The following is a 13,477-nucleotide window of genomic DNA, read 5'->3' on the forward strand; positions in this document are numbered from 1 at the left end:
TGCTCTTTTTATTCTGTATGTATGTTTTACACTGGAGCTGTTGGACAAAACAAATTTCCTTCGGGATCAATACAGTATCTATCTATCTATCTATCTATCTATCTATCTATCTATCTATCTATCTATCTATCTATCTATCTGTACAATGGTGGTGCACAACATTTGTCTAAATAGCTGATCTACAAGCTCACATCACATTGCGAAGTGTCGCTTGGTGAGCGTGTAGATCTGCCATTGTCCACTATTATTTTAAATAATAATTGTTCATATCATATATTTGTGTGTGCAGGATGCAGACAAGAACATCATCAAGTGGCTGAAGGAGAATGGCCGTTTGGTCAATACCAGCTCTTACAAGCATAGCTACCCATTCTGCTGGAGGTAAGAAACCCCCAAGTGTCTTGTTCTCTTTCAATTATTTGTATTACTTAAATTCATTTTATGTATTTATATGCATCTATTTTTATTTATTTTTTATTTTTTTGTGCCTAACCTCTCCAATGACCAACAGTGGCCAACACTCTTTAAGACTGCGGCACACTTTTTGCAAAACAAAGTATGGTGAGGTGATATGCACACAATTATACCAGCAAAAAGCATGGAATACTTCCTGTAATATGTATATTACAGGAAACTCCCGTTAAACTTTCCAACAAACTCCGGTAAACTCCCGAATTGTACCATCACTCCTGTATATTACCGTATATTACTGTATATGCCTGCTAAACTTGAGGTTTACGGGCAAATCTACTGCCCATAATTGCCCGTTAACTCCTCTTTTCACGCAGTGATGTGTAATTGTGGGGAAGATGAACAAACCCCTTGCCTTGCCCAAAGTAATTTCTGCAGTTCTTGCACCTCCAAGACGTTCTAACTAACTGAACATCAGTGCAGTGATACCAATGCCAACACTGTCTGTTCATTCAGAAACTTGAAGTGCTGCTTGTGATTTAAATGTTTTTTTTTGTGGCTTTCGCCTTTATTTTATATATTTTATGGAGGGACAGACAGTAGGCTGACAGGAAAGGGGGAGAGAGATGGGGGGGGGAAGACATGCAGTAAAGGTCGTCGGGATCGGGAGTCGAACCCGCGGCACACTGCCAGACTGGATTACCAGCCAAGGTGCCTGGACCATTGAGCCATGACCCAGGCCTGCTGCTTGTGATTTATATTGTTTTTTTTAGTTTTTGTCAGAAACTTGAGGTGCGATTTATATTTTATTTTTCCGTCAATGTACCGTGGACCAGTTTAGAAAAAAACTGAGGTTGACTGAGGAGGTTAGGAGGTGCAAACCTCTATAATCCCTCTCTGAGGCATTGGAGAGAGATAACGCACACTTTGTCCTTCTGTGTCTGCCAGAAATTGGCACTTTTTCTGAGACGGATTATGTCAAAGCACGGAGTCGGAGGAGGGCGATGAAACCAAACTGGAGATGAAGGTGAATGGAGAAAAAAATAGAAGAAAATCACTAATTCCGTCTCTGTATACAGTGGTCTTCTTAACACTTTCGGGGCTTTAAATTCATCCTACCACTAGGCTGCCTAGATTGTCTTATTACCTTTGGAGCATAACGCCGAAGTATTTGCAGCTTTGATCGGCGAAAATCCGGCGGAAAATAGTCCCATGATTTGTTGTTGAAGAGTAAAACATGCCACCATTACGATGAGAGACGAACACAGCCTCCACAGCATGTTGTAGTCCAAACAAACCGCCCGTTCACTTGCATTGAACTCATTTTCCCAGAAGCCCTAGCAGCCCAGAGCATGGCTTGATTTCCGGTTCCGGTTTCATAACGCGACGGCCTCGTCACCAGGTCTGCGACAAATCCGCTCTTTCTTTTTAATTATTAAAAACGGCGAATTAAACACATTAAACAAATAGCGGGTTTAGCGTGTTACGCAGCACCGACATGGATTAAATAGTGGGGAACGCGCGTTATGCAGTAGAACTGTTAATGTTCAGCATAAAACGATGTAGTCCTCAATAAGCCTCAATACGCCAAAAAAGAAAGTGACTTCTTTTGAGGTATATGCTGCCAACTTTAGCCAACTGCTTTGCATACCATTCACTGAAAGTCTTATTCTCTGTGCCTACCATTACAGCAGTGATTATTCACTTTATTCTCAACGGTAATGGCAATTAGGGACACTAATTTAACATCCCCATGTTGTGTTTTCACTTTCTGTAAATGGCTATTTTGCTTCCGGCAGAAGTCTGAATGTGCTATCCTGACCATGTACTTGCTTGTCCGCATATCTTCTTTTAATAATAGCCAAGTGTAGTGGTTCTAGTGTGCTCTTGATTGCTTCAGCGGAATTAGCATAGAATGTCAATAGAGGTTCTGCAAGCTCAGCACGGGATCCCTTCAAACTTGCTGAGCATCCATTGGTCAGACACACATGGGACTCTTTCTTGTGTGAGCACACACTCAATAAGTCCCCTTCCCCCGGGGGGCAAAAATCGTCCACTATACACCCACTATTATCTGACTTTGTCTTTTTGTGGGATATGTTACAACAAGCATTCATTCCAGTGTTGTTTTCGTCGACTAAAACTAAGACGAAAAATATTCGTCGACTACCCTTTTTCACTGACGAAAACTACATGGAAACTAAGCTATGATGACTAAGACTAAATATGTTGACAATTTCGTCAACAGATAAAAAACTAGACTAAAATGTTAGGAAGGGACTAGTGGACAAGAGACCCAGTATAAGTAAAAGACAAGTCATTTTACACTTGGTTGCATGCTGAAAATAGCAGATCTACACGCTCACAACTGCGGCGCGTTGTGAGCGTGTAGATCTGCTATTTTCAGCAAGTATAAAATCAGCCATTATGACGGCATCAAGGCCCACCAAATCACATTTTAGTCGACTAAATCACCTGTAGATTTAGTCGACTAAAATCGTATGACATTTAGTCGACTAAAACTAGACTAACACTAATACATTCCAGGTGACTAAAATAAGTGAAAGCTATTGAAGAGACTATGACTAAAACTAAAATAGAAATTTGCTGTCAAAAACAACACTGATTCATTCCCTGGAAAAATGACTGCAGTATTCACACGTTTTTAACAGTTCTAGCTCAGATTGGCGTTGATGGAATCATGACACCCTGGCTAGATGACACAAGTTTTCACCGGTTGTATGCAGTGTTGATTTTGTCGACTAAAACTAAGACGAAAAATGGGGCCACTTCATGGGGCCGAGTTATACGACCTGATACTTAAGACAGGCAATATAGGGCCCTCTGTCTCCTCACTTTTTTCAGATATTTTTAGGGGCTCTTTTGCCTTTATTGATCGATCACAGTAGGTAGACAGGAAACGGGGAGAGAGATGGGGGAGAAGACACACAGCAAAGTTCGTCGGGATCGGGACTCAAACCCGCGACACACTGTCATGCTGGACTAGCCGCCAAGGTGCCTGGACCGCTAAGCCCGCCCAGGCCAAAATCTTACATTTTTAAAACGATGTAATACTGTCCCATCAAAGTCGTTATTGTGACTTTATATTATTGTCAATTACTTGCATGAGAGGGGGAGAGGTGGTGGAGTTAGTTGCTTTAGCTGACAGTTTGAGGGTCCAATGGAGTTAAGAGGTTTTGTTTGAAGCACTTTTTTAATACTTTTCATTGGTTCAATATAATATTTTCTGTATTGTATTTATTTATAGAAGATTTTCTCCAGATTCTGAGAGGATTGTCCACATTCACAAATTCCATTCATACATGTACATTCATATTTCATGTACAGTATATACATATATATATATATATATATACATATTCGTATTTCATGTACAGTATTCTGTAAACAATATCCTTGTATTGATGATATGTACACGGCTGCCATCTTGCCAGCAAGGTGCTACCTAGGTGCAACTTCCATAGACAGCCCATTCATCCAAACAGAAAAGTCCTATTGAATTGTATTAAATAACGTCAAACTCACCAACATTGCAGCTGTACGGAAAGCTTGAATTATCCTCTTTCTATCTGCAATGTGGTTGTTTAATAAGTATCCACTGTAGACACGTTATGAGCTACTCCCTGTCAAGAAATCCCTTGCAGATGATTTTTGAGTGGTGCAACCACTCCCTTACGGAGCTATGTGTGTGGCTGGGTGGGTGGCTGCCTGGCTGGCTGGCTGTGTGGGTGGGTGGGTGGGTGCGTCGGAGCACGAAAACAGCATGGTTGTTTTTCACCACCTGTGCGCAACCTAACACACACACACAAACACACACGCACATTAACTGTATATATGGTGATTTTGGGTGTACCAGTACAGTACAGTGACAGTACAGTAGAGGGTACAGTAGAGGGACCCCCACACGGTAACTCTGTCATTTCTCAACCGTTTCGGACGCGGGGCGGCTCGGCGGAATCGGGCCAGCACCCTGGGTGCGTTCCTGTGGGTCAGTACAGTGCCAGTACAGTAGAGGGTTCAGTAGAGGGACCCCCCACACGGTAACTCTGTCATTTCTCAACCGTTTCAGACACGGGCGGCTCGCCGGAATCGGGCCGGCACCCTGGGTGCGTCCTGTGGGTCTGGAACTTCCGCCCCCCCACACGGAGTTGCACCACTCACTTCACACGGGTGTTATTTTGTTCTAAGTGCTGGAGTTTGGAAGTGCTCGTTTAGAATTTGCACATAATGCAGCAGGAGGTTGCTTTACTGATAACGAGGTACTAGGTAGCATAGATATATATAAACTCTAGATAGCTCACCTGCGCTGTTGGTCAATGGAGAGCGACGTCGTTACGTGGCGGCCATCTTACCTCGGGCCACATAACATTGTGTCTATGGGGCATGTACTCTTAAATGACCATAACTTGCTCAATTTTCAACCGATTTTCAAACGGTTTGGTTTGTTATAAACGTCAGAGACGTCCGCATACTTATATGCTTTTATACGACGTTCATATAAAAAAAGAAAATTAAGCAGATAAGCGTCCTGAATCATAGCCACGTTGACAACGTTTGTAATAAACCAACCCGTTTGTAAATCCGTCAAGATTTGAGCGAGTTATGACAGTTTCTGTTTGAGCTGCCATTGAACATACTGTACTGTAGCCCCGAAGTAAGATGGCTGCCGGGTGAACGACGTCAGAAACTCCGCCTTGAGCCATCTAGAGTTTATATATATCTATGCTAGGTAGCACCTTGCTGGCAAGATGGCAGCCGTGTGCATATCATTAATTGGGACCGTCAAACTGAGATGTCCGCCTGTGTATTCCTACTAGGTCTGACACCCCTTTGATCTACAAAGCCGTCCCGAGCTGGTTCATCAGAGTGGAGCACATGGTGGAGAGACTACTGGAGAACAATGCAAAATGCTATTGGTAAGTAAGTAGTCTCGCGTTACTGTTGACTCTCGCAATTTCCAAATGCTTTATCATACAGTCTGGACCAGGGGTGGGCAACAGGCGGCCCCGGGGGCCACATGCCACCCCCACCTTCACTTAATGCGGCCCTCAGGTTAATATCAGAATACTGATATATTACTGATTTGTAAACATGACCCGCTTTAATTACTTCTACAGTCTAAATTAGTAGCTTAATGAGTAGTATTAAAATGTTATTGTCTTTCTTTTATGTCCAATGTATTTGTATGTGGTTCATAAAGTTTTCATAATTTTTCAAAAATAGCAGAACTACAAGCTCGTAGCGTGGCGCTCGTAGCGCGGCACGCTTGTAGATCTGCTATTTTTCAATAGCTAAAGTATAACAATGCTTAAAACACCAAAAGGGGTTCCCGCCTAGAATGGGTCAATACAGTACATAACCATGTAGAATGGCGGAGCGAGAGAACAGGGGCAGATGGTAACAGGTACCGTCGCCCATAATCCATCTCGTTCTCTTTTTTTCCCGCCAACCTCTGTTGGGCTATTCTTGTATTCTTTAATATATATTTTTTTTTACTGAGAATAAGGTTAGGAATAAGTTTAGGGCTATGCATAGTTTTACTGGGGTTAAGGTTAGGAATAAGTTTAGGTCTAAAACGTTTAAGCATAATTAACTTTAGGAATACCAGACTGAGCAGTTCCGCAGGCTGTACGCCCGGTCGGTGCGAGTCGGTAAAAAGGTCGACTTCGTTGGTATTTGGGGCAGATGGCTCCTTGAATGGCCGCAGTTTCTGCCTGGGCATGCCTTTGTCCACACGGACAGTACATATCGCTGCTCCTTTTGAAGCAAGCATAAGGCACATACCTGCAGTGTGACATGTCGATTACACCAGTGACAGTTGAGCAAGGAGAGAGAAACCATGTAGGGCTGCTAGACAATGTAATGTATGCCAGCTTTCAGCTAGAGTATCCAGTATCTTTTAGCCCTCCCAGCTTGGCCCGATGCACATGTCTCTTTACAGACGTCTTTTTTTTCCACCTTCTTCCTCATGCTAATTCAAGCAATATTTTATACGATAAAAAGACAACAATGAAATGTCTAATATGGAACGTGCCAAGAAAAGGTAATAAGCGTCAAGATGGCATGGATTCTAAGCAGCTATAGCCCTGTTACCCCCTGTGCTCTTTCTGAGCTGCAGTAGCTGCCTGTGGTAATGGGCCTGTCAGACTGAGATGAATGCGTAGCCCTCTGGGTAGGTTAGCCCATTCTGGGCGCGAACCCCTTTCGGTGTTTGAAGCATACTTTAGCTGTTGAAAAATAGCAGATCTTCAAGCTCGTAGCGCGGGAGAAATTTGAGAAATTGTGAAACTCTCAAATCTTTAAATATATATATATATATATATATATATTTTTGCTTCTGGGGGAGGGGGGTGTCCCTGAAACAACATATTTTCAGATGGGGGTCCGCGGCCAAATACAGATAATTCTGGGGGTCCTTGAGGTGAAAAAGGTTGAGAACCACTGACATAGAAACAGGGTTTTTCAGAAAACTTTGTCGGATTTAGAAGACATTTTGTAGAATCGTCCTCAGGTCTAAATGGGTTAGCGCGCGCACAAACACACACACACACACACACACAACACACACACACACATCAAATCCTGAGCTGTGAGGTCCACTAGTTTTAACAATATTTCAGTCCACGTCACTGTATGTACTGTATGTGAGATGAAGTGTATTATTTAACCGCCTATTTGAATTGACTCGTAAGAGCTGCAAAGAGACTTTTCAGGCATGGCAAAACATTTAAGGTGCCAAATGTGTGATTGATGTGCTTATTTCTAATAGACAGAGCTGCGACGATAACCCTGCTTCATTATTCACATATTCATAATGACAGATAGAGCTGTCAAACTGGGGTGCTCGTGCAAATATTACGCACGCACGCACGCACGTGTTCTTGCTCCTACACAGTGTGTGGGTGGCTGCCCACTGAGGCCGATGCACAGCTTCAGTTTATTCTCCCAGCTTTATCAGATTTTGATCAAAGAAAAGCAAAACTTTCTTTTTGATTAAAATCACCACTTTTCACAGTTGTAATGTTTTTTGGGCCAGGGGGAGACTAGCTCTATCGCTGAGGTGCCCACTGGCTAATCGCTACCCTAATGGGCCAGGGGGAGACTAGCTCTATCGCTGAGGTGCCCACTGGGCCAGGGGGAGACTAGCTCTATCGCTGAGGTGCCCACTGGGCCAGGGGGAGACTATAGCTCTATCGCTGAGGTGCCCACTGGGCCAGGGGGAGACTAGCTCTATCGCTGAGGTGCCCTCTGGGCCAGGGGGAGACTAGCTCTATCGCTGAGGTGCCCACTGGGCCAGGGGGAGACTAGCTCTATCGCTGAGGTGCCCACTGGGCCAGGGGGAGACTAGCTCTATCGCTGAGGTGCCCACTGGGCCAGGGGGAGACTAGCTCTATCGCTGAGGTGCCCACTGGGCCAGGGGGAGACTAGCTCTATCGCTGAGGTGCCCACTGGGCCAGGGGGAGACTATAGCTCTATCGCTGAGGTGCCCTCTGGGCCAGGGGGAGACTAGCTCTATCGCTGAGGTGCCCACTGGGCCAGGGGGAGACTATAGCTCTATCGCTGAGGTGCCCACTGGGCCAGGGGGAGACTAGCTCTATCGCTGAGGTGCCCACTGGGCCAGGGGGAGACTAGCTCTATCGCTGAGGTGCCCACTGGGCCAGGGGGAGACTAGCTCTATCGCTGAGGTGCCCACTGGGCCAGGGGGAGACTAGCTCTATCGCTGAGGTGCCCACTGGGCCAGGGGGAGACTATAGCTCTATCGCTGAGGTGCCCACTGGCTAATCGCTACCCTAATGAAACCTGCCCACTGGCTAATCGCTACCCTAATGAAACCTGCCCACTGGCTAATCGCTACCCTAATGAAACCTGCCCACTGGCTAATCGCTACCCTAATGAAACCAGGGGGAGACTAGCTCTATCGCTGAGGTGCCCACTGGCTAATCGCTACCCTAATGAAACCAGGGGGAGACTAGCTCTATCGCTGAGGTGCCCACTGGCTAATCGCTACCCTAATGAAACCAAATTACATCCAGAGTTACGTGCACACGGAATGGTGTTGAAACGGATGGATTAAACTTCCAAAAGCCAGTGGTTTTTTTTAACCCATTCAGGCCTGACGTCGAGAAAAAAAAAAAAAAAGTTTTCTAAATCATGACAATTTTCTGAAAGATTTGAGGCACATTTTAACGATTTTTCAAAAATAGCAGACCTACAAGTTCATAGCGCGCCACTCGGTGGCGCGCTATGAGCTTGTAGATCTGCTATTTTTCAATAGCTAAAGTTTAACGTAACGCTTAAAACACCAAAGGGGGTTCCCGCCCAGAATGGGTTAAAGGTAGCCGTTCATTTTCCTTCTGGAACGCCTCGCGGTGCATTGGGCTAGAGTTGTGATTAAAAACTAGTAAATGAATAGATCTAACAGTCGACAAAGATTTGCAGAGGCCTGCCTGTGTCTGAATGAATTGACGGGTGGGTGAATATAGCTGAATGGAATACATTGATTAATTGTAATTAGAAACAACTGTGTTGATCCCATAGGCATGTGTTTTCATTTCTACAGCAGCAATTTAAATGAGGTATGCACAGCAAAATCTGAATTAACCACTTATTAACCATATATTTAATTCCCCAAAAAATTTGTCCCATCCTTTTTTCTGTCTAAACCAGGGGTTCTCAACCCGTGGGTCGCTAGCCTCCCCGGGGGAACTAGCGGATGTTGTGATCACGTGGACAGGAAATGTGTTACCGCCACCATCAGGACTGGGTATAATAAGCCTATCTCACAGAATTTCCCCGCCCCCTTAATACGCCCCCTTTCGGGGTTAGTGGTGATAGCGTGACGTCACTCCATAGACGCTACATGTTAACACATTGAGAGCCCACGCAATACTGCCCAAAATCACTTTCACCTAGAAAATCCATTCACATTTTTTTATAATTCAGCTGACTGTGGAGACACATGCTGGAACTTTTTACTTTGAAATGTTTTATAGTTTCTGAGTTATTTAATTTAAACGCCAAATGCATTCTCAATGGCGAAAACACAAACTTTGGCACCATGTGTTAAAAAAAAAAAAAAAAAAGTGTTTTGATTTTTCTGATTTTTTTTTAATAAAAAATATTTAAAAAAAAAATGCACGTGCGGTAATACCCAGGACGTCCACAGACGTTTTGGGCACAAAATGTGTTTTAACAGAGGTAATTTAAGAAGTCTACAACTTTTGTTTTTTCAAGGTAAGGTTTGTTCTATCTGTTCGAGCTGATTTACCATCTTGTTTGCTTCATAATAATATTGGTCTGTCACATTTTTACATTAGAAAATGTACTTAGATTCTCCAGAGAAAAAAAACGTGTAAATGCTAATGTTAAATGACACCACTATTTACCGGAAGTGGGCGTGGAAAGCGGGCTGTGAGATAGCACAATCAGTGCCGGAAGTCCTTCAAAATAGGAGCTCTGGGGTGCCGGAACAACATGGCCGCTTTTACTCGGAAACCCATGACCCGGAAACAATCCACTAAAAAAAGTTTACTTTACATAGATAGCTAGCTTGTCGGTCTAATGGCTGTCGGACCAATAGGGTTTGAGGTAGCTTGTCGGTCTAATGGCTGTTGGACCAATAGGGTTTGAGGTAGCTTGTCGGTCTAATGGCTGTCGGACCAATAGGGTTTGAGGTAGCTTGTCGGTCTAATGGCTGTCGGACCAATAGGGTTTGAGGTAGCTTGTCGGTCTAATGGCTGTCGGACCAATAGGGTTTGAGGTAGCTTGTCGGTCTAATGGCTGTCGGACCAATAGGGTTTGAGGTAGCTTGTCGGTCTAATGGCTGTCGGACCAATAGGGTTTGAGGTAGCTTGTCGGTCTAATGGCTGTCGGACCAATAGGGTTTGTCGTACTGGATACAGGATACAAGTAAGTGGAATTAAAACTGGGAAAGAAGAGCACACAACGTTGGAATTGGCACGTTACACAATAGAAGCTTTTATATACAGCAGCTATTCATAAATATAACATTTTGTTATATAATATCGCAGCGCGGTTGCAGCAATACTGCAGCACCTTTAACCCATTTTGACCTGGGAACGATTCTACATATGTCTGAAAAACCCTATGTTTCTATGTCAGTCGTTCTCAAATTATTATTATATGTAATTGACTGCAACCCCATCTGAAAATGTGTTGTTCCAGGGGCACTCGGTGCCGCGCTATGAGCTTGTAGATTTGCTATTTTTCAATGGCTAAAGTATAACAACAATGCCCCCCCCCCCCCCCCCTCTCTCCAACACTCGTTATCGTATCATCACCCTCGTCTTTATTAGTCTGTGTCTCTCACACATCTTGTCCCCAGTGTCTCTCACACATCCGTCCCCAGTGTCTCTCACACATCTTGTCCCCAGTGTCTCTCACACATCTTGTCCCCAGTGTCTCTCACACATCCGTCCCCAGTGTCTCTCACACATCTTGTCCCCAGTGTCTCTCACACATCTTGTCCCCAGTGTCTCTCACACATCCGTCCCCTGTGTCTCTCACACATCTTGTCCCCAGTGTCTCTCACACATCTTGTCCCCAGTGTCTCTCACACATCTTGTCCCCAGTGTCTCTCACACATCTTGTCCCCAGTGTCTCTCACACATCTTGTCCCCAGTGTCTCTCACACATCTTGTCCCCAGTGTCTCTCACACATCTTGTCCCCAGTGTCTCTCACACATCTTGTCCCCAGTGTCTCTCACACATCTTGTCCCCAGTGTCTCTCACACATCTTGTCCCCAGTGTCTCTCACACATCTTGTCCCCAGTGTCTCTCACACATCCGTCCCCTGTGTCTCTCACACATCTTGTCCCCAGTGTCTCTCACACATCTTGTCCCCAGTGTCTCTCACACATCCGTCCCCTGTGTCTCTCACACATCTTGTCCCCTGTGTCTCTCACACATCTTGTCCCCAGTGTCTCTCACACATCCGTCCCCTGTATCTCTCACACATCTTGTCCCCAGTGTCTCTCACACATCTTGTCCCCAGTGTCTCTCACACATCTTGTCCCCAGTGTCTCTCACACATCTTGTCCCCTGTGTCTCTCACACATCTTGTCCCCAGTGTCTCTCACACATCCGTCCCCTGTATCTCTCACACATCTTGTCCCCAGTGTCTCTCACACATCTTGTCCCCAGTGTCTCTCACACATCTTGTCCCCTGTGTCTCTCACACATCCGCCCCAAGTGTCTCTCACACATCCGCCCCAAGTGTCTCTCACACATCCGTCCCCAGTGTCTCTCACACATCCGTCCCCAGTGTCTCTCACACATCTTGTCCCCAGTGTCTCTCACACATCCGTCCCCAGTGTCTCTCACACATCCGTCCCCTGTGTCTCTCACACATCCGTCCCCTGTGTCTCTCACACATCTTGTCCCCAGTGTCTCTCACACATCCGTCCCCAGTGTCTCTCACACATCTTGTCCCCAGTGTCTCTCACACATCCGTCCCCTGTGTCTCTCACACATCTTGTCCCCTGTGTCTCTCACACATCTTGTCCCCAGTGTCTCTCACACATCTTGTCCCATGTGTCTCTCACACATCTTGTCCCCTGTGTCTCTCACACATCCGCCCCAAGTGTCTCTCACACATCCGTCCCCTGTGTCTCTCACACATCTTGTCCCCAGTGTCTCTCACACATCTTGTCCCCAGTGTCTCTCACACATCCGTCCCCAGTGTCTCTCACACATCTTGTCCCCAGTGTCTCTCACACATCCGTCCCCAGTGTCTCTCACACATCCGTCCCAAGTGTCTCTCACACATCTTGTCCCCAGTGTCTCTCACACATCTTGTCCCCAGTGTCTCTCACACATCTTGTCCCCAGTGTCTCTCACACATCTTGTCCCCAGTGTCTCTCACACATCTTGTCCCCAGTGTCTCTCACACATCTTGTCCCCAGTGTCTCTCACACATCTTGTCCCCAGTGTCTCTCACACATCCGTCCCCAGTGTCTCTCACACATCCGTCCCCAGTGTCTCTCACACATCTTGTCCCCAGTGTCTCTCACACATCTTGTCCCCAGTGTCTCTCACACATCCGTCCCCAGTGTCTCTCACACATCTTGTCCCCAGTGTCTCACACATCTTGTCCCCAGTGTCTCTCACACATCCGTCCCCAGTGTCTCTCACACATCTTGTGACCAGTGTCTCTCACACATCTTGTCCCCAGTGTCTCTCACACATCTTGTCCCCAGTGTCTCTCACACATCTTGTCCCCAGTGTCTCTCACACATCTTGTCCCTAGTGTCTCTCACACATCTTGTCCCCAGTGTCTCTCACACATCTTGTCCCCAGTGTCTCACACATCCGTCCCCAGTGTCTCTCACACATCTTGTCCCCAGTGTCTCTCACACATCTTGTCCCCAGTGTCTCTCACACATCCGTCCCCAGTGTCTCTCACACATCCGTCCCCAGTGTCTCTCACACTTCTTGTCCCCAGTGTCTCTCACACATCTTGTCCCCAGTGTCTCTCACACATCTTGTCCCCAGTGTCTCTCACACATCTTGTCCCCAGTGTCTCTCACACATCTTGTCCCCAGTGTCTCTCACACATCTTGTCCCCAGTGTCTCTCACACATCTTGTCCCCAGTGTCTCTCACACATCTTGTCCCCAGTGTCTCTCACACATCTTGTCCCCAGTGTCTCTCACACATCTTGTCCCCAGTGTCTCTCACACATCTTGTCCCCAGTGTCTCTCACACATCCGTCCCCAGTGTCTCTCACACATCTTGTCCCCAGTGTCTCTCACACATCTTGTCCTCAGTGTCTCTCACACATCCGTCCCCAGTGTCTCTCACACATCTTGTCCCCAGTGTCTCTCACACATCCGTCCCCAGTGTCTCTCACACATCCGTCCCCAGTGTCTCTCACACATCTTGTCCCCAGTGTCTCTCACACATCTTGTCCCCAGTGTCTCTCACACATCTTGTCCCCAGTGTCTCTCACACATCTTGTCCCCAGTGTCTCTCACACATATTTTCCCCAGTGTCTCTCACACATCCGTCCCCAGTGTCTCTCACAC

The 13,477-nt window shown here is 46.0% G+C and overlaps 1 protein-coding gene across 1 annotated transcript in view; it reads left to right on the top strand.

Moving 5' to 3' along the window:
• Positions 1 to 13,477, top strand: part of iars1 (isoleucyl-tRNA synthetase 1) — a 133,029-nt gene that overhangs the window by 36,507 nt on the left and 83,045 nt on the right. The window contains exons 12-13 of the mRNA XM_079510400.1: positions 290 to 381; positions 5,250 to 5,348. Coding sequence (XP_079366526.1) covers positions 290 to 381; positions 5,250 to 5,348 — 191 coding nt within the window. The remainder of the gene's footprint in view (positions 1 to 289; positions 382 to 5,249; positions 5,349 to 13,477) is intronic.

Source organism: Electrona antarctica (assembly GCF_951216825.1).
Source record: "Electrona antarctica genome assembly, chromosome: 9".
Lineage (NCBI taxonomy): Eukaryota > Metazoa > Chordata > Actinopteri > Myctophiformes > Myctophidae > Electrona > Electrona antarctica.